Source organism: Neoarius graeffei, chromosome 14, assembly GCF_027579695.1.
Source record: "Neoarius graeffei isolate fNeoGra1 chromosome 14, fNeoGra1.pri, whole genome shotgun sequence".
Lineage (NCBI taxonomy): Eukaryota > Metazoa > Chordata > Actinopteri > Siluriformes > Ariidae > Neoarius > Neoarius graeffei.
The window spans coordinates 19,443,727-19,465,689 of NC_083582.1; the positions used below are offsets into that span (position 1 = coordinate 19,443,727).

General features: G+C 39.4%; 1 protein-coding gene across 2 annotated transcripts in view; it reads left to right on the forward strand.

Annotated features, from left to right (window-relative positions):
* Nucleotides 1-21,350, forward strand: part of prr12a (proline rich 12a) — a 36,291-nt gene extending 14,941 nt beyond the window's left edge. Inside the window, exons 5-15 of one of the 2 annotated variants that reach the window (XM_060939397.1) lie at nt 22-210; nt 373-1,057; nt 1,226-1,722; nt 2,972-3,088; nt 3,231-3,364; nt 6,756-7,204; nt 7,280-7,399; nt 7,498-7,595; nt 7,760-7,891; nt 19,802-19,897; nt 20,002-21,350. In XM_060939397.1, coding sequence (XP_060795380.1) covers nt 22-210; nt 373-1,057; nt 1,226-1,722; nt 2,972-3,088; nt 3,231-3,364; nt 6,756-7,204; nt 7,280-7,399; nt 7,498-7,595; nt 7,760-7,891; nt 19,802-19,897; nt 20,002-20,136 — 2,652 coding nt within the window. In that variant the 3' untranslated portion in view covers nt 20,137-21,350. The remainder of the gene's footprint in view (nt 1-21; nt 211-372; nt 1,058-1,225; nt 1,723-2,971; nt 3,089-3,230; nt 3,365-6,755; nt 7,205-7,279; nt 7,400-7,497; nt 7,596-7,759; nt 7,892-19,801; nt 19,898-20,001) is intronic. The other variant, XM_060939398.1, reaches the window with a different exon arrangement.
* Nucleotides 21,351-21,963: the final 613 nt, after the last annotated feature.

Sequence of the window (21,963 nt, forward strand, 5' to 3'; positions counted from 1 at the left end):
TAATTGTAATGTCTTTTGTAGATCAAGCTTCCTGTTGGTACTATGTCATCTTCTGATGCCCTCTTACGGACAGATTCTTTGTCTGGTACTGACCCAGCCCTCTCAGATGGTTCTGTGGGCTCTGCCCCTTCTTTGGGTCTGAGTCCAGGAACACCAGGAGTGCCTGATATCAGCAGACCTATAGACAAGAACAAGGTCAAAACACAAGATGTGAGAGAACAAAGCATGTGTTGTGTGTGTGTGGTTTTTTTTTTCCCCACTTAAATGTATTTAATGATTTTCCTGTGAGCCTTATTACCTGTATGCTGTATACATTATTTTATTTGCTCATGCTTATCTTGTAATTGCTTCCTGTATTTTGCCATTTTTCAGATGGAAGAGAAAGATTCTGAGAAGACTGGCTTCGTGGCTTCTTTTTTGGACTTTCTAAAATCTGGGAAAAGGCCAGGGAGCAGCTCTGGGAATGGTGATTCATCTCCAGGAAAAAGTGGAGGTATCCATCCTATATCTCCTCAACCACCGCCTCCACCAGCACCTGCAGCATCATCTGGTTATGGGGATAGTGAAGGCGATGGGGGGCTGTCTTTGGGTGGATGCCCAAGTCCTTGCAAGCGCTTGGATGAAGAACTGAAGAGGAATCTCGAAACACTTCCGTCTTTTTCCTCAGATGAAGAAGACTCTGTGGGGAAAAACCAGGATCTCCAAAAGAGTATATCCTCGGCCATCTCTGCTCTATATGACACTCCACAGCTAAGCACCTCTTCAATACAAACTTCCTCTCTCCCTCCACCACCTCCTCCACTTCCTCCTACACCACTGACACCAACACAACAGCCACCTTCCCTTAGTCCACAAACCCCAGCACATATGCACACACAGTCTTCTTTACATACACATGCACAGTCTATTGAATCTGCCATATTATCAAGAGATGAGCAAGGTGATGAGCTTGAGGAGGAAAAAATGAAAGATGAAGACGAAGAAGAGGAGCAAGACAAAAGAGTAGAAGAAGAAAAAGTCCCAGAAATGGAGTTGCTGAGTGTTCCAAAAGTAGGAGGTATGAAAAGAGAGCACAAATTAATTTAGTTCTTATAGGTTGCTGGCTAGCAACTCTATAAAGCTGCTTCTTTTATGAGCATGACTACAGTTGAGCCCTAAAGGCCAGTAGTCTTGTACATTATTGCCACCACAAAACATGAATAATAAACTTCCTTTACTTTTGCAGACTCACCTAAAGAAGCTTCTCAAGCAGCAGCTCCCCATTCGCTTCCATCTCTCTTCCCATCATCCCCTGCATCTTCATCTTCACCCTCTCCTCCACCTCTTCCTCCACTCTCTCTCCCCTCTCCCCTTCCTGAACTGGAGAACAACCCATCTCCACCACAGAAACTTCCGGTTCAGCAGTCTTCGCCTCCAGCTAGCCCCCTTGCCCCCTCCTTACCTGTCCTCTCTCCACCGCATCCTCTGCCTGTAGCCTCTCCTCCACCCTCTGAGATGCCCACACCCCCAAGCCCCCCTCACCCTCAGCAGCCTGCTCCAGCTCCTCCATCCCCCGAAGAACCCCCAGCACCTCAAATCCTGCCATTACACCTGGCACAGAAACAGAGTGGTGCTGCCATTGCAGGAGAGACTGACGAGGATGAGAGTGAAAGTGGAGGAGAGGGTATCTTTAGGGAAAGAGATGAATTTGTGGTACGGATAGAAGACATCAAAACTCTTAAGGTATATACTGTGGCCAACATTTTCCACTGTCTTTTGGGTAAAGCTGATGGTTCAGCTAATGCTTAAACAGTGTGTATTAGATGTACAGTACATTTTTCTACTTTAATGCCAGAATTGAATCCCCTGGCATACGTCCTTTTAAAGAAGTAAAATTTACATGCAAAACAGCTAAGACATAAGGTATTCTTATATCCACATTCACTGGATATGAGCAATCGCGCGCGCTCTGATTGGCTACTCTACTACTAGGCTATCAGCTCATATACCGTGAGTAGCGAAAAACAAAATGGTGGAGCATGTTGCTGAACCAACTGAAGATGAAATAAAAACTCTACTTGAAAAGTTTGAAGCTTAATTTTTTCGATAAAATGTGTTTTCATTAATCGACTATTGATGTAAATCTTGTCAAATTTGAATATTTTACTACGCGTGTGCAATTTGTCACATATCCGCTAAGTGGAAATGATTTTGTCGGACGTTCTTTATAAAGTTTTATTTATTGAATTTGCAAAACATAAAAATGCTGTTTTCTCAAAATCCAGTGAATGTGGATATAATAAATTATTCCATTCAGGCTCATTGTACATGGCTTATAGCCAACTCGGTGCTATGTGCCTCGTCGGCTATCAGCTCATGTATGACTCGATTTCATGGAATAACTGTTAATTAGATATTATTTCAGTGCACAGCACTATTCTGTACATTCCTCTTTCTGTCTGGCATGATCAAAGGCCCTGTCTTAAATACAGATTTGATTTGATTTTATCTGGTTCATGTTAATCTGTGATGTCTTCAGTAGTCCTCAGTGGCACAAAAATATAACTGCCTTACAATTATAGACCTTTTTCATTATTCTGAAAATATGTCCCTCTCAGTCAGTGATGTCTGGTATGTCAAAACCATACATACAGCAATTGACTACAATGATTATATATATTATTGAACAGGACTATTTGAGTACAATAGCCAACATATTGAACATATTTTGTTTTTGTTGCTAAAGTAAAGCTGGTCCACCTAATATAGTTGCGTATATGTGTATTGACATGTTTGTTGATCAGCGATAACCTGGCGACTTGTCCAGGGTGTACCCTACCTCTCGCCCATAGTCAGCTGGGATAGGCTCCAGCTTGCCTGCGACCCTGTAGAACAGGATAAGCAGCTAGAGATAATGAGATGAGATGGATGGATGTTTGTTGATGAATAAAATTCTTGTGTAAAGATTCATTTGATTTTTCAACACTTCTAGCTGGCCCTGCAGACAGGTCGGGAGCCTCCACCCATCTGGCGTGTACAGAAAGCTCTGCTTCAGAAATTTGCACCAGAAATTAAAGATGGACAAAGACAGTTCTGTGCCACTAGCAATGTAAGTGAATTCCAAAAATGTGTTATCAGAAACATAAGCTGTAATTTATTAATGTCATAATTAATTGACATTAGTTCAATAAACTTGAACTGTTTATTGATCATGTATTTTGATTTTCACTCCTTTATCTTCCTTGCCTCAGTATCTTGGTTACTTTGGTGATGCTAAAAAACGGTACCAGCGGCTATATGTGAAATTCCTGGAGAATGTGAATAAGAAGGACTATGTAAGAGTTTGCTCTCGCAAGCCCTGGCACAGGCCATCTGTAACACTCAGGTACTGAAAATTCTTTGCATTTTTAGGGGATCTGAGCAGTTGAATATATAACCCCGTTTCCAAAAAAAGTTGGGATGCTGTATAAACTGTAAATAAAAACAATGTGGTAATTTGCAAATCAGGGAAACCCTACATTTGTTGTAAATAGAACAAAGACAACGTATCAAATGTTGAAAGTGAAAAATGCATTTTTGAAAAATCTATGCTTGTTTTGAATTTAACGCCAACAGAATGTTTAAAAAAAAAAATTGGGATGGGGCAATAAATGACTGGAAAAGTTGGAATGCTTTAAAAAAACAAACAAACAAAAAAAACCACTAAATACACTGCAACCCCACTATAACAAACTCCTTGGGGGACATCCGAAAAGTTTGTAATACTGAAATGGACCCACTTGTCAAACCAAATACTCACTCTTACATAAATGAGACCAACTGTGTTTAATTTATATTTATGCTTAATTCACTTACATATTTACAAATAAAAATCACTCACTCTTGGGCGGCATGGTGGTGTAGTGGTTAGCACTGTCGCCTCACAGCAAGAAGGTCCTGGGTTCGAACCTTTCAAGGTTCAAGGGCCTTTCTGTGTGGAGTTTGCATGCTGTCCCCGTGGATTTCCTCTGGGTGCTCCGGTTTCCCCCACAGTCCAAAGGCATGCAGCTTAGGCTAATTGGTGGCTCTAAATTGACCGTAGGTGTGAATGTGAGCATGAATGGTTGTGTGTCTATGTGTCAGCCCTGCGACTTGTCCAGGGTGTACCTCGCCTCTCGCCTGTAGTCATCTGGGATAGGCTCCAGGTTGCCTGTGACCCTGTAGGACAGGATAAGCGGCTACAGATGATGGATGGATAAATTACTCTTAAGGAAATAAGTCACACTGTCCATTTGCTTGCCGCATCTTCTTTCTTTTCAGCCTGTCATGATTGCAGTTATCGATGAAGCCTCTGAGATTGTTTTTTTCGCTTTAAAAGTTTTTAAATTGAATTTTTCGGCATACCATGTTCTTTAGACATGTTTGTTGCTTTCTCGCCACACTTTAGATGGCCCAGGGTATGAAGTTTATCTTCGATGGTGTCTCATCTGCATGCGGAGCTGCGCACCTTGAACTGCTACTTGTGTACATGCGCACGGTGCCATTAGGACTAATTACCATGCACGTGTTCCAGATTAGAGCGCAATCACAGCATGCACTTATAAGGACTCTCACCACACACAGACTTTGAAATATACGAACTGTACCTTGTCTCACATTACCAAGCCTTTTGTAGCACTGTTTATATTCTGGTTTCCGACTCCGTTTTGTATTTTGGATTTTGCCGTTGTCTCCACCTTTGATATCTTGTCTGTGCCTTGCCTGACCATTGCCTGTTTCTAGACTCTAAATTTTGATGACTGATTTTGGATCTGTTTTTAAATAAAACTCTTCCAGCGATTTACATCTGTCTATCACCTCCATATTCTTAGAGACGGAGAGTATTTTAAGTTGGAGTAGCCATGACAACGATGCTTACAGAGTAAAGGCTCAAGTAAAACTGCTTTTAGATCATAAAGTCCTTTTAAGTTTTTTTTTTTTTTTTAAATTCCGTGATCACCGTTCTCAATAATTTGTTAGTGATCAACACCTAAGCAAAGCTAGTGAAGCCTTTGTTTTATGGTATTAACATGTATTGTTAACTTGACTGCAGACTTGATTACTTATTGTTCGTCTCAGGTGGGAAGAGGAACGCGTGGCCCCTTTTAAAAAAAAAAAACTCTGACTCATTAAAGGCGGGGGACACAAACTCAGTTCGTTTTCTGCAAAAGTTAAGAATTTGTTATAGTAGGCTTGCAGTGTATTTTAATTGGCAATAGGTCAGTAACGACTGGATATAAAAAGAGCATCCCAGAGAGACGCAGTCTCCTAGAAATAAAGATGGGGAGGAGTTCACCACCCTGTGAAAGACTGCGTGGGAAAACAGTGCAACGATTTAAGAATAATGTAAAATTGCAAAGAATTTGGGGATCACATAATCCTCCATTACACATTATTTAAAATATTCAGAGAATCCGGAGAAATCTCTGTACACAAGGGACAAGGACAAAAACCAACATTGGATGCCTGTGATCTTCGGGCCCTCAGGTGGCAGTGCATTAATAAGAGACGTGATTCTGTAGTGGAAATCACTACATTGGCTAAGGAACACTTCAGAAAACCATCGTCTGTAAAAACGACGATGCATCCACAAATACAAGTTAACCAGATATAAACAATATCCAGAAACACCGCCACCTTCTCTGGGCCCGAGCTCTTTTACAGTGGATGGAGGCCAAGTGGAAAACCTGTCCTGTAGTCAGATGAATAAAAAATTTGAAATTCTTTTTGGAAATCATGGACACCATGTCCTTCAAGCTAAAGAGGTGAGGGACCATCCAGCTCTTCAGCGCACAGTTCAAACGCCCAAATCTATGATGGTATGGGGTGCACATGGCATAGGTGCTGAATGATGTACACAGGTTTTGGAGCAACATGCTGCCATCCAGATGATTGTCTTTTTCAGGGAGAGCTTTCCTTCTTTCATTAAGACAATGCCAAACCACATTCTGCATGTTTTATACAACTACATGACTCCATAATAAGAGTCCAGGTGCTAAACTGGCCTGCCTGCAGTCCAGACCTCTCTCACTCTCATTTAAAACATTTGGTGCATTATGAGCACAAAATGCAACAAAAGAGACCCCAAACTTTTGAGCAGCTGAAATCCTATATTGGGCAAGAATGGGGCAATGTTTCACTTTCAAAACTACATCTTGTCTCCTCATTTCATAAATTTTTATAGTGTGTTAAGATGTGATGCAAAACTCTATCTAGTACTCACTGTTTGTTATTGTTATAATTGTGCATTATAGTATGTGGGTTTTTTTTAAAGAATGTATCATTCGTGTTTTTGTAAAAGAAAAAAACTCCCCATTTTTTAAATTCTTATTTATTTATTTATTTTAAATGATGTCTGTGAAACTGACTCGTGGAAAACGCTCAAGAATTCCAATGTACCTGTACTGCAGTGTATTTGTGCAAATGGCAATAAACTCTAAAGTAAACTAAACATGTCCCTGTCCCAACTTTTTTGAAACCTGTTAAAATCCAAAATAAGCACACATTAAAAAAAAAAAAAAAAGACCTATGGTAAAATTTGTTTCAGTATCTGGTTGTTATTTTTGTACTGTTTTCAATTAAATATAGGATTTCATCGCATTCTGTTTTTTATTCATGTTTTAGTGTTCTAACTTTTTTTGGAAATGGGGTCTTAAATGGAACACATCCACTTTTTATTTTCTTTAAAGTGTTATCAGTGATTTTGTTCCCTCTAAGGCTGCTAACACTTAAATCACCTATCTTCTCTAACCATTCAGACGGCAGTCGCAGTCTCACTCAGTCCCAAAGATGGCTCCGCCTCCTAACAACCAGACACAGCCTTGTGTTTTGAGAGATGAGAAAGACAAAGACCGAGAAAAGGTGAAGGAGAAGGAGCAATGTGACACCAGAGAGAACAACATCATCAAGGTGAAAGAGCAGCAAGAGAAAGAACGGTTGAAGAAAATAAAGGAGCGAGAAGAAAAGAAAGACAAGGAAAAGAAAATGCCACCACCTCCTGCACCCCAGAAGGCAGAGAAACGAGCAGCTGTGACAGAACAAGGGAAGAAAGAGGAGAAAAGGGCAGCAGGAGTGGAGAGGAAGATGGAACGGCCCACAAAACAGCCAGTAAAAGTGAAGGCTGAGCCTCCACCTAAGAAGAGAAGGAAGTGGCTGAAAGAAGTGCCCTCGTCGTCTGATTCCGATTCTTCTGCCAGTGATGATGAGAGTGAGCATCAACACTATCTTTAGTACATGCTTGTGTGTATGAGTGTGTATGTGTAACCAGGTTTATTTCTTGTAGTTTCTGTGAGAGCAGGCCTGAATACTCGAGCTATGCGAGAGATGTACCGAAGCTATGTGGAGATGCTAGTCAGTACAGCTCTGGACCCTGACATGATTCAGGCACTGGAGGACACCGAGGGTATGAGGGTTATAAGATTACTTTGTGTCAACAATTAGTTTAAACTCTTTTTATTTTATTTATTTATTTATTTATTTATTTATTTATTCCATCTTCAGATGAATTGTACCTGCCTCCAATGCGGAAGATTGACAGTATTCTTAGTGAGCAGAAGAGGAAGCTTCTGAAGCGAGTCAGCATGAACCCCCAACACCAGGTTTCACCTTGCTCTTACTTATTTGTTTCTCAAATTAAGTAAACTTCTGATGTTTGCACTTTTTCATGCACTAATCTCCCCCCTCTCTTGTCTGTTTCTCACATGCACATACACACACACACACATGCGCGCACATACGTGCTCACTCTTTTCTTGCCCTGAAGGAGGCCCTAAACACTTTTCCTCAGATAACAGCAGAGCCCTTGGACTCGGGAGCTGTAAGGGTCAAACTTGGTGGGGAGTGCTATAACCGAAAAACCCTGAACCGTGTCAAGAAGAGTATCCCCAAACCACAGGTACTTGCTTTCAATCACAGTGCAATGTCCATGTTAACACTTATGGTCTGTTGAGTTGAAGATGACCTTTTTAATATTTTTATAATACACCCCTGATTCCAAAAAAGTTGGGACAAAGTACAAATTGTAAATAAAAACGGAATGCAATGATGTGGAAGTTTCAAAATTCCATATTTTATTCAGAATAGAACAGTGGTTCTCAACCGGGGGGGCGCGCCCCCCTGGTGGGGCGCGGAGGTACTCCAGGGGGGTCGCGAATAGGCTTCATGTATGGAGGAAAAAAAAAATCTGGGGCTAACAGGCTATAGTAGCTAAGCAGATGCAACACATTTACCCATGTCAAAATGCAGGACATTGGAGTATTACATACAAATCAATACTATTATAAAATCTATCATCAATCTATCATAAAATCTTGTGTGTGTGGCCGCATCAGTCGGGGGAACTGTGATATGTTCCCAAGCCTTGCAGACTTTATCAGTAATGCAGGCACTTCCCACGATTTCTCATCTGTCTTTCAAGCAGCGTCAGAGCACCTGTCGGTAATTGAGAAAACAGTTTGCGGCATACTTCACAGAGGATTATCGCTCTTTTGCGTGGGTTCGAGATCCATTTGTGTGTACTGCTGACGAACTTCCAGTTGACATGCAGGAACAGCTTATTGAGCTGAAGAGTGACAGTAGACTTAAGGCAGTCTTCACCTCATGCCCTCTTTCGACATTCTGGGCAGCATTGATGCAGGAGTACCCGCAACTGTGTGACGTAGCCTTGAAACTGCTCATCCCATTCGCATCGACCTACTTGTGTGAGGCAGGATTTTCAAAAATGACTGCGCTCAAAACGAAATATCGCAATCGTGCGCAAATTGAGGATGACTTGAGACTGTGCTTGTCAAACATTTCGCCAAGAATCGAGGATCTTTGTAAGGCAAAGCAGGCTCAGGTCTCGCATTAACCACACATGCAAACTCCTCACCTTTCGGCGAAATTCGCCGTTTTGGTCCCAAAATAGGTCACTTGTGTGAATCGTGTAGATCCGAAGAGATTTTTTTTTGGGGGGGGGGTAGGCAGGCTACAACGCTATTGTTGCCAAACATTTCACTTACAAGGTTACAGCCAATCAAGATAAACAGTTACTAACGCGCTTCTTTTCCATTGGAGTTCTGATCAGCTGGTGCACAACCCACTGCTGGTTGCCAGTCCTCGCTTACGAATATTCCACAGATTCAGACCGCAAAGTCACCTTTTTATAGAGAGATCTGGCAACCTCATCTCGCGACTGAATCTGAATACCAATGGAACAGTTTCCAGCGCGCTCGGGGGTGAATAACCTTGGGCGGATCTACCGGGGTGGCATATGCCACTCTAAAAGAAAGCCTTGCCACCCCTGCTGCTACCCCAGTTGGCAGCGACGAATTCAAAGAAAAATTACGGCCAATTTGACATTTACGTGCGCGAATTTCCAATGTCCGACTGCGGCGAATGCAGCACGAGACAACGCCAGAGATTGGTTGTTTTGGAAAATTGAGAGGCGCGAAGCGAGGGAGCCAGGAGTCGCGAGGAAAGGAGACACGGGAGGAAAGGGGTAAAAGCTGATTAACTATCTATCAAAAAATGAAATTATAATGAATGAACAGTGCTAGTATAGTTGCGATGCTGATTTTGAGAGGATAAAAATCAGGTTGGAGAAGGTTATTTAGCTAACTATACATGTAAGGCAAAAAAAAAAAGTGTGTTTCCGGTAACCCGACCGATCGAGAATTTCCGCGTCGAAATTGCCGACCGTAAAGTTTTTATTACAAATTTCCCTCGATATTTTAGTGTAAGCAGCGTTAGTTTGTCATAATTTTTTTTGTTTCAACGCATTCAAGTTGTGAAAGAAACGATAAAAAGTAAAATGTTTTGCCACTTCTATCAGCCTTCCTGGCTGTAATGCAAATTGCTTCCTCTTCAGTATACAAGTGCACTTCCATGGCAGGGAAAAACACTACATTTTGCCGCCTATGTAGTCCCCTATTTATACAAATAGGAGTCATTCAGGATTCAGCCATGTTTTTGCTCCGTGTTTTTGCTCGACCCAAGTTCTACAGTAGGCTAGGCGAGGCCGGCTGCTTTTAATGGAAGTGGCCTAGCCTAGGACGTTAAACCATATTTTCACGTTATTTCTTGATAAGGTGTTTTCACATTATCATATGAAAATATCATGAAATTACGTGTTATGTTATTACATGATAAATATATTGTAAAAACGTGATAACTCTGTTAACAATATCTTTTCACGTAATTACTTGAGTCTAAGCCAATTTTTTTTTTTTTGAGTGTGGCAGCAATACGCTTCCGCAGATCATAACTCGAACTCTTGCGATATTTTTTTTATTCGTTTAAAGATTTAAAACACTTATTTTATTATGATGTGTGGTATAAAGGATTCTGTGCCAAAATACTATTTTGTAAGATGTTTACTTGTGTTAATTTTTTCGAACAAAATAAAACAAATTAAGAAAAAAAAATTTCCTACCTACCGACCTTATTTTAGTATTTCATGTTACCTGAAACACACTTTTTTTTTTTTTTTTTTGGCCTAATGTTAGCTAGGTCTGACATTAGTTTTGTGTAAAGTCGGCCACAAAAGTTAATATTGATTCACCGTCTGTCAAGGAAAACATTGCTATTGGCTGAAGCTTATGATTCAAATATTGAGGATCTTAAACATGAGTTACATCAGACGAGGAGAGTACTAGACAGAAAAAAGGGGGAACAGGAGAGTCCTACCACTCTCATGGAGTTCACTGTTTTTGGACCCATACAAAGATGATGATGATGTTTTTTTTGAGTTGTTCAGGTTGTGTAAAATAGCGGTTGTCTTGCCTGTGAGCAGTGCATCCTGTGAACGAAGTTTTTCATCTCTCAGGCTCATAAAGACTTATTTGCGGTTGACTATGACAGAAAAGAGACTATCAAGTTTGGCTGTACTCAGCATTGAATCAAAGCGCACAAAAGCGTTAGATCTTGATAAATTTGTGAAGCGTTTTGCTGAGCAACATGGAAATCGCCGCATTCAGCTGTTGTAGGCATGACAAGTTCATGTTCTGCTCACTGGTGAGCCTTTACAAAGCGTGAGGAAAAAAACTATAAAATGTGACACTGGTGTAAATGGTTTAAATCATGCTGAACTTGAAGCAGTGTTGTTATTGTTGTTTTTTAGTGTCTGTTCTTTTGCATATACAGTATAAAACTGTCCAGAAACGGTATAGACCTCATCTGAGAATGTGTGTTCTTCGTGAACAATAAAGGCATGAGATTAAGTTTATCTGTATGAGTTTGTAAATGGCAGTCTGTGCCCTTTTGTAGTGTGTACATACTATTTGTCGTCAAACTGTGATTAAATTCAGTATATATACATGTCTGTAATACGTTGCCACACCTCAAAAATTCCTGCCCCCCTCTTGCCACCCCATAAATATTTTTCTAGATCCGCCCCTGATTTCACATAGGTGATGTCTTTAAGAAAATTGACAGACAGGGATTGGCCAGGTATGTCCTCTGGGGTAGGTCTGTTAGATAGCACAGGCAGTAATATATACCTTTTTGTAAATAGCCCACTGTGTTGTACACAGGGGTGAAAATTAACTTCACAAAATATCAAACTTTACCGGCCACTGACAAATAAATGGTACAATTTACCGGCCACTCAACAGTAACTTATTAAGACATGTTTATGGAAAGTTATTTTGTACTGTATTAAATTCAAGATGTCACTGGTTGCAATTTTTTTTGTAACGTAGACTACGAAATGTACTTTTGCGCGCGTGCCGTGTCCCCGTGCATCCTTCTCACCTTTTTCACCCCTGACCAGTTTGCATGCCTGATTAACGCAAATGCAGATCACAAAGACACAGTAAAAAGTAAAACCTAAATTCACGCCTGGTCCCAATTCCCAATGATATCAATAGCCAGCTAATGATAAGCCTAATAAAATACCTAATAAAAACACTAATAATAATAATAATAATAATAATAATGCCTATTAATAATAATAGCATAATAATAATAATAATAATAATAATATCAACAACCAACAACAGCAATAATAATAATAATAATAATAATAATAATAATAATAGGCCTAATAATAATAATAATAATGCCTGAAAGAACATAAGTCTTGTACTACTGCCAACAGCTTAGTAATGATAATAGGCAATAATAATAATAATAATAATAATGCCCGAAAGCAGATTAGAAATGTGGTGCTACTGCCAATTATAACAATAGCCTAATAATGATAATAGACCTATGTATTTCTATGGAATGGATAATGCTACTACTGCTGCTACTACTACTACTACTACTACTACTAATAATAATAATAATAATAATAATAATAATGATAATAATAATAATAATCTAGCCCAGGGCTATCTATCTATCTATCTATCTATCTATCTATCTATCTATCGGTCAATATAAGGTGCTGTAGGTCGGGTGGCGTCACTGCGGGTGAGTGTGTTGGGGGGGGGGATGGGGGCGGGGCGAGAAGAGGGGCCCCCAACTGCAATGAACCAGCTTTGGTGGGGCCCAGGTTGCAAAAGGTTGAGAACCCCTGGAATAGAACATAGATAACATATCAAATGTTTAAACTGAGAAAATTTATCATTTAAAGAGAAAAATTAGGTGATTTTTAAATTTCATGACAACAACACATCTCAAAAAAGTTGGGACAAGGCCATGTTTACCACTGTGAGACATCCCCTTTTCTCTTTACAACAGTCTGTAAACGTCTGGGGACTGAGGAGACAAGTTGCTCAAGTTTAGGGATAGGAATGTTAACCCATTCTTGTCTAATGTAGGATTCTAGTTGCTCAACTGTCTTGGGTCTTTTTTTTTGTCGCATCTTCCATTTTATGATGCGCCAAATGTTTTCTATGGGTGAAAGATCTGGACTGCAGGCTGGCCAGTTCAGTACCCGGACCCTTCTTCTATGCAGCCATGATGCTGTAATTGATGCAGTATGTGGTTTAGCACTGTCATGTTGGAAAATGCAAGGTCTTCCCTGAAAGAGACGTCATCTAGATGGGAGCATATGTTGCTCTAAAACCTGGATATACCTTTCAGCATTGATGGTGTCTTTCCAGATGTGTAAGCTGCCCATGCCACACGCACTAATGCAACCCCATACCATCAGAGATGCAGGCTTCTGAACGGAGCGCTGATAACATCTTGGGTCGTCCTTCTCCTCTTTAGTCCGAATGACACGGCATCCCTGATTTCCATAAAGAACTTCAAATTTTGATTCGTCTGACCACAGAACAGTTTTCCACTTTGCCACAGTCCATTTTAAATGAGCCTTGGCCCAGAGAAGACGTCTGCGCTTCTGGATCATGTTTATATACGGCTTCTTCTTTGAACTACGACCATCTGGTTATGACTGGCAGGTGTTTCCCAGCTGAGCTAGCTGAGCGTACGACAGTTTCCACCCCAGCTCCTGGCAGCGCCTCTCGCCGCGTACAACAGTTTCTGCCCCAGCTCCAGGCACGCGCACTGTCTCGCGCTCCCTTGCGCACTCAGTCATACAGTTTCTGCCCCAGCTCCAGGCACATGCGCAGTCTCTCTCGCGCACTCAGTCATACAGTTTCTGCCCCAGCTCCTGGTTTATGAAACGAGCAAATGCTCCCGCCAGCCCAAGCGCTGCAACAGCTGATGATGACGTAGACGACCCACAGCCAAGCACCAGTGATGCCAGCGGTCACTAAATTTTGTATTTTGCTATGTTTTACATTTGTATTTTGGTATGTTTCAAACTAAAATGTTTTCTATTTTTCACACCTGTATTTCGTATTTTTTGTTTTGCACATATTAAACAAATTGTACTGTACGCAGTGTAGTATGCAGTGTTTGACTTAAACCAAATAATGAGCCAAGGTAATGAAATAAGAAAATGTTGATAAAATAAGACTTTAAGATGATTACAATATCATTACACATCACAATATGCTTACGTTCATTTAACATCGGCCGACTTACGACCAGATCGGTTTACGACCGGTCAGTCGTAACCAAACGCAGTCGTAAGTCGACGACTACCTGTATAGAGTTTTAGCTGGCAACGGCGGATGGCACGGTGAATTGTGTTCACAGATAATATTCTCTGGAAATATTCCTGAGCCCATTTTGTGATTTCCAATACAGAAGCACGCCTGTATGTGATGCAGTGCCGTCTAAGGGCCCGAAGATCACGGGCACCCAGGATAGTTTTCTGGCCTTGACCCTTACGCACAGAGATTCTTCCAGATTCTCTGAATCTTTTGATGATATTATGCACTGTAGATGATATGTTCAAACTCTTTGCAATTTTACACTGTCAAACTCCTTTCTGATATTGCTCCACTATTTGTTGGCGCAGAATTAGGGGGATTGGTGATCCTCTTCCCATCTTTACTTCTGAGAGCCGCTGCCACTCCAAGATGCTCTTTTTATACCCAGTTATGTTAATGACCTATTGCCAATTGACCTAATGAGTTGCAATTTGGTCCTCCAGCTGTTCCTTTTTTGTACCTTTTAACTTTTCCAGCCTCTTATTGCCCCTGTCCCAACTTTTTTGAGATGTGTTGCTGTCATGAAATTTCAAAATGTCTTACTTTTCACATTTGATATGTTGTCTATGTTCTATTGTGAATATAATATCAGTTTTTGAGATTTGTAAATTATTGCATTCTGTTTTTATTTACAATTTGTACTTTGTCCCAACTTTTTTGGAATCGGGGTTGTACTAACAGGTTAATTGTGTTAGATGCAGGCATAGATGGTGCAAAGTAGGTGAATATTAGGTAGCTATTAGCTGTAATAATTTACTGTAGATTACGTTTTCCAATATCCAGTTATCGTTCTGCTCCACAAAAAAGTGAAAAGATGTTAAAGAGAATTTTTAAACCATGTCTTGTTGCTGCTCCAGACCCAGGTTCTCTCCTAACCTGTCTTCATACAAGTCTTTGTCCATACTGTTTTTCTTGGTCAAAAAGTACTGCAAACTGGATGATGAACACAATTCATTTGACTGCTCCAGTTGAGTTGCATGGTTTGATGTCTGATATCAAATCTTATTCCAAAAAGTTGGAACACTGTGTAAAACATAAATAAAAATAGAATGTGAAGATTTGCAAATTATGGAAACCCTATATTTAATTGAAAATGGTGTAAAGACAACATAAATGTTGAAATTGAGATTTTATTGTTTTTTGAAAAATATATGCTCATTTTGAATTTGATGTCAGCAACACGTTTCAGAAAAGTTGGGACGGGGCAACAAAAGACTGAAAAAGTTTTGTAATACAAAAAACTAATTTGTTTAATTGGCAACAGTCAGTAAGATGATTGGGTAGAAAAAGAGCATCCCAGAGAGGCGGAGACTCTCACAAGTAAAGATGGGAAGGGGTTCACCGCTCTGTGAAAGACTGTGTTGGGCAAACAGTGCAACAATTTAAGAATAATGTTCTTCAGTGTAACATTGCAAAAAATTTGGGGATTACATTATCTGTGGTACGTATCATTAAAAGATTCTGAGAATCTGGGGAAATCTCTGTATGCAAGAGACAAGGCCGAAAACCAACACTGGATGCCTATGATCTTCAGGCCCTCAGGTGACACTGCAGTAAAAACAGACAAGATTCTGTCGTGGAAATCACTGTATGGGCTCAGGAACATTTCAGAAAACCATCATCTGTGAAAACAGTTAATTACTGCATCCACAAATGCAAGTTAAAACCAGATATCAACAATATCCAGAAACACTGCCACCTTCTCTGGGCCTCAGCTCTTTTACAATGGACTGAGGCGAAGTGGAAAATTGTCCCAAGGTCTGATGAATCAAAAGTAGAAATTCTTTTTCGAAATTATTTTGAAACTACGTTCTCCAGGCTAAAGAGGAGAGGGACCATCTGGCTTATCAGTGCACAGCTCAAAAGCCAGCAGCTGTGATGGTATGAGGGTGCATTAGTGCACATGACATGGGTAGCTGGGAAGGCATCATTAATGCTGATTGAGATATACACGTTTCAAAGCAATATGCTGCCATCCAGACAATCTTTTTCAGGAAAGGCTTTCCTTCTTTCTGTAGGACAATGCCAAACCACTTTCTGCACATATGAAAACTACATGGCTCTGTAGTATGTGTGTGCTCATTGCTCGTGTGTGTGTGTGTGTGTGTGTGTGTGTGTGTGTGTGTGTGTGTTCACTGTTTCAGATTAAAAAAGATTGGGTTAAATGCAGAGAGGAATTTCACAAGTGTACGTGTGATGAATAAAGTTGCTGTTCTTAAGAGTCCGGGTTCTAAACTGGCCTGCCTGCAGCCCAGACCATTTAAAACGTTTGGCGCATTCAAAATATGACAAAGGAGACCCCAAACTGCTGAGCAACTTAAATTGTATATCAAGCAAGAATGGGACAGCATTTTCAAACTACAGCATTTGGTCCCCTCTGTAAATGTTTGGGAACTGAGTGTTAAAAGATGATGCAACACAGTGGTAAACATGCCCTTGTCCCAACTTTTTTTTTAAATGTGTTGCTGACATCAAATTAAAAATGAGCATATATTTTAAAAAAAATGAATTTCTCTGTTTCAACATTTGGTATGTTGTCTTTTTGTACCATTTTTCAATTAAATATATGGTTTCCATGATTTGCAAATTGTCATTGTTTTTATTTATGGTTTACACAGCGTCCCAACTTTTTTTGGAATTAGGGTTGTACAACCATATACATGCACAGTACTTTGCAAAAGTCTTTAGCACACGTCACGAAATGCTATCAAGGAAAGATGCCTTCAAACACATTGCAATTAAATGTTTTCTACATAAAAATAATCTACCATAAAGTGTAGTCAAATTAATTTGCCTCAACAAAGTCAATATTTGGTGTAACCCATTGTTTTTGAAAACACATCAGTATTCTCAGGTAGATTTTGTCCAGTTTTATGAAAATACTGAAGTCACCAAATGTAAAATCCCAACCTCAGACCTGTGCTGGCATCTTATGTTAAAGAAGTGGCAGACTGGATGAGATAAATGTCCTGAAAACAAATTGTACGAAATCAACCCTGCCATCAGTAAGACGCTCTTATTTTCATTTCAAACCAGAGATGATTAGGTGGTGTATACTAGGTGTCATATTGGGCATTCAGTGCTCACCCATGGTGTTTTATTAATGGGTGAAGAACCACCAGCATGCCATTTTTGTAAGGCATCTTTGACGGTCAAGCATATTTTACTTTGCTGTCCTGGTCTAAATGCTACAAGGGACTGTTTTTATGCTCAAATTACTTTGGATGTTGTTTTTTAAGAAGGTGCCACCACAAAAAGTTTTACAGTTTGTCATGTTTTTGAAGCATCTCATTTGTTTATTTATGTTTTGTTTAATTATTTATTTATAAAGCAATTGTAATACATTTTAGAAATGTTCTTGCCATGATATTTTCTCAAGTGCTGCCATGGCATAAAAAAAATCACTCACTTCCCTTTATGAAAATATTGGTTGGTAATTTTTTCTAAGCATCTTCAAGAACCTGCTACAGTTTTTCTGCAGACTTTGTCACACTTGTCTCTGCAGGTAAAACCTGACAGCCAGCATTGTTTGTTTGTTTGAAAAGTGGTCTATTATGTAATGTTCCTTTTCTTATTTCTGTAGCATTTAATTTTGCTTGGGGAAAAATAAAGTTTAGAAATATAAAGTGTTTTGAATGATCCATTAATTAACAATTATTCACCAAAGGCAATGTGAATATCGATGAATAATAACCAAGGCAAAGTTGAGTTATTTAGTATAAATACACAGGTGATTTAATTTTTTAAAATCATATTAAAAATCATTTTATTTCAATCTTCAAAACCAGCATGCAAATATAATGCGCGCATACTTGTCTATGCAGAGTCACATATGCAGAGTTACTTTTGTTTTGAAACAGATAAAATGAATCACAATTCACCTTACCTTTGAATAGTTTTAGACCAAACTTCGTAACATCTTTAGTGCTTTTAGGAACACCATTTTCTTTCATAATTTATAATTCCTCCTCACTTATGGTGATGAAGCGTTTTGCCGACTCACTTGAGCGTGATTATCGAGAAATAGTCTGAATCTCTTGACCAATCAGCATGCGTGATTTTCTTTAATCACTTGTGTATTTATACTAAAGCAGAATAATGTCTTGCTCTAATCCCTGGGTGCCCACTACGTCGATCGCGATCGACCGGTCGATCTCGAAGGCAGGGATGGTAGATCTCATGATTGATATGTAAATATTAATATATTTGTTATGAAATAAAAAAAAAAACGTTGTGGTCATTTTTACATGTAAACAAATTCACTTTTTCCCTGAAGCGAAATGTCAGCCAAGCGCTGCATCAAAAAAAATGTTACATTAGGTTACCATGACAACCAGTAAAATGAAACTGCTGGTTTCAAAGATGCAGCGCCGTGATTTAGGAAACTTCCGAAACCTCGCCTCGGAGCTGGAGATGCAAGGGAGGGCGTTTGCGCAACTTAACAGTGCGCGCTACACTGAGCAGATTGAAATTCTCCAGTCAGAGTTTGAGAAGCGATTTCAAGACTTTGCTTTGCTCGAGCCACTAGCTACATTCATGTGCCACCCATTCGGGGAAGATACTGAGGTGGATTCCCTCGCCTCGAAAGTTGTGGCACTGTTTCAGCTGAACACGTCTGCCGTGCAAGACGAGATGCTGATGCTGCAGTCTGACATCGAGTTGAAGTCCAGGGCGCATGGGCCGTTTTGGAATTTACTCACGGAGGCGAAGTACCCGAACATGCGGCAATATGCCACCTCCTTAACCGCATTGTTCGGCTCCACTTATTTGTCGGCCTTTTCGCATATGAAGATCATTAAGTCCAAATACCGCTCCAGTATGTCCGACGATCATCTTGAGGCTCGCTACCAGCAGCTACTGTCCGGACTATGCAGCCCTCTCTGACTCCCTCCAGTGCCGATCATCATCGGATTAAGATCTGATTTAGGGCCTACATCAGTATGCTATGTATTAATGTTGTGCTGTTGCTAAGTTCCACGGTTAAAAAATAAAAAATAAAAAAAAATATAAAAGAAGGAAAAATGTTTTTATATAAAATTGTTGTAAATGTCAAATCTCTGTCTAGCAGGCTATACAAAAGTCAATTGATGTGAACAAAAATGTTTTGGGGTTTACAATGCTTGTCTGGATGCATTTAACTTTTTTTTCTAAACATAGCCCATTTTTTTTTTTTTTACAGTGGGCTTGTTTCATGTTTACTTCTTAGTAGTTTGCGGTTTATAAAAGTTAACAGTGATTTGAACAAAAATACGTTTAGGAGTACAAAGCTTATGCATTTAACATAATTTGAATGTAAATTTCAGTCACCTTTTTGTATGCATGTTTGCATATTATTAAACAAATTGCATATGAATGTTTATAAATCAAAACAAGTGTCATTATTGTTATTATTATTATTAGTAGTAGTAGCAGTACTAGTAGTCATAGTAGGCCTAGTAGTGGTAACAACCTAGTCCGAGTAGATCATATTAACATGGTCATTTTAAAAGTAGCTCGCAAATCAAAATATTGTGGGCACCCCTGCTCTAATCTGTGAAAACTGCAAAACCCGGAAAACAAGGATCACCTTTTCTCTAGTACACCTTTGTCTTATTCCACCTTGTAGGCCAGTCCACACTTGAAGGTGGAATTGTAACCGAAATCTGGAAGTTCTGCTTCAAATGTAAATTTCTAAATACGGATTACTCCTGCTGTCTTGCCTCCCATTTTAAACATATAATAATTTTTTATTGGTAGTAAAATACTTAAGTTGATGTTTTGTCAGATTAATTGAACTTTTATAATATGCACTCTAAACCTGTCCTTTTCTCCTTTAGGACATCAAGCTGTCCACAGAGATGTGTCGACTCTACAGCTTTTACCATTCACTGCATCATTACAAATATCACACCTTCCTCATCTGCAAAAAGGAGGTAACACCACCTGCACAGTTCCTTTTGTCATTTAGGTAGAATGGAAAATGAAAATTAAGGAATCATGGGAAATGTAGCAAGATCCCTGTTTGTCTTTCTTTTAGACCAACACTATAGAACAGGCGTCAGAAGATCCTGGGCAAGAGGAGGTTGTTCAGCAGTGCATGGCCAATCAGAGCTGGCTGGACACACTCTTCAATGCCTTCTTAGAACTGATGACCCTCAGTGCCAAAGCCTGATAGAATGAAAGTGTTCGAGAGGGGGTGCCAGTGAGAGACAAAGGACAAGCCCTAAGGATGCAGCAGAGGCTCTTGTGGAACAAAGGACATGGATTTGTTTTCACGTAACCCCCCAGGCCTCTCGTATTGTTTTTCTTGAGGTGTTTAAGACGATTGTGATACATGACCAGGCAATAGAGCCGCCTCTCAGCAGGTAGCCTTTGGCAAGTAAACTAATCAGCGCTTCGTTACTGAAGTCAATGAGAGCGTAGTTTTTGTGCTAAATGGATTAAAGACAAAACAGAGAACATGTTCACATACATAGACATGACCAATTTTTTTTGAGGGGGAGGGCAAATGAGTTGATGGATTGCCCCCTTCCCTGTGATGAATTTGCTAACTGACAGGTGAAGAGAAACTGAATTTGACTGAAGTAGAATACTGTACAAATTTTACGCGTTGATTTGGAAAAACTTTGAACATTTGGAATTTAAAGACATTACAAGGAGGAAGTCTGTTACAATTTGAATTTTACACAGATTATTTTTTAAGACTACAAGCTTTTGTTCTGCATTTTTTTCCTTGAGTGGAGGAGTGACGGTTGTGCTTTATAAACAAGTGAAGAGTGCCGTGGAAAAGGAAAACTGACAAAGAAAAAACTGCTAAACAGTGTAACACTTAATGCTACGTGAGTGAAACAAGAGAGCTATACACGCATTTCTATTATTTATATAAAGACATTTCTAACAGGAGCTTGCACATACAGTATAAAGCAGCAATGCTTCATTCATTTCATAACATTGTTTGGATGTCATACGCCAAAATAAGTGTTGTCAAATTCAGAGCCGTCTTCCTTCAGGCTCATGAAAAGTTGACGGTAACACAACATTGTTTTTATCTGTAAAAGAAAGAAAGAAAATATCTTTCAGCTACGCAAAACTATTATTTCAGTGCATTCTTCAGAAGATGGACATGAAAATAAGAGCTAACTATAGCATTCAATTCCCACTAGGGAAAAATTATGTATTAGTAATATTTAAATAGGATGTTTTTTGTTTTTTCATTTTTAACTGTATGTCCATTGTCTGTATTATGAGTATTATTTTGGAACAATCTAATACTGTGCTTCTTTTGAAAACCAAGCCTTTGTGTAAATATTGTACAGCTCTTCACTCAAAATACAGTTCTTCTGTACATGGACTATTCCTGTATTTGACAAACAAATAAAATCAAGGAGCGTATAATGTCTCATAAAAATGTCAGTTTCCCCTCATGATTGATTGTTTTCATTACACAATTATTGTCTGAAATTTTGCCAGATTTTACTATATCATGACTACCAAAATTATAATGTGTTCAAATATTTAACTTAGTTGAGTATTTTTGCTTCTCCATGCTTTAAAAAAAGTTTAAAGGCAGTAAATAATTAAAAATACTGAAGTGTTGAAAAAAATGTACTTTAAGTCCTTCCTAAAAATGACAGGCGGAATGGAAAGATGTTTCTGGTTGCTCATCCTTCGTTCAAATATAGTGCCTTTTATTTATAAATAATTTGTGAATTCCAATTAAATCCATTTCAATTGCAGGTTGTAACACTGCAACATTTTGATCTTCAGTTGAAATTTTGCATAACTTCCTGACTCTTGCCTGGATGATTCCAGTTTTGCTGGGGTATTTCCACTCCGCTCCATGCTCAAATGTCCCCTAAGCAGGAAAGCAAGGCTGATTCAACCACTAGGAAGCTACCTTGGGAAACATAATGAAACCGTGTGGTCGCTACATGTCATTTTACAATGAAATATGATGAAATGTGGTTCTTGTGCAAGCCTAAGAAATTTGGGGAAGAAT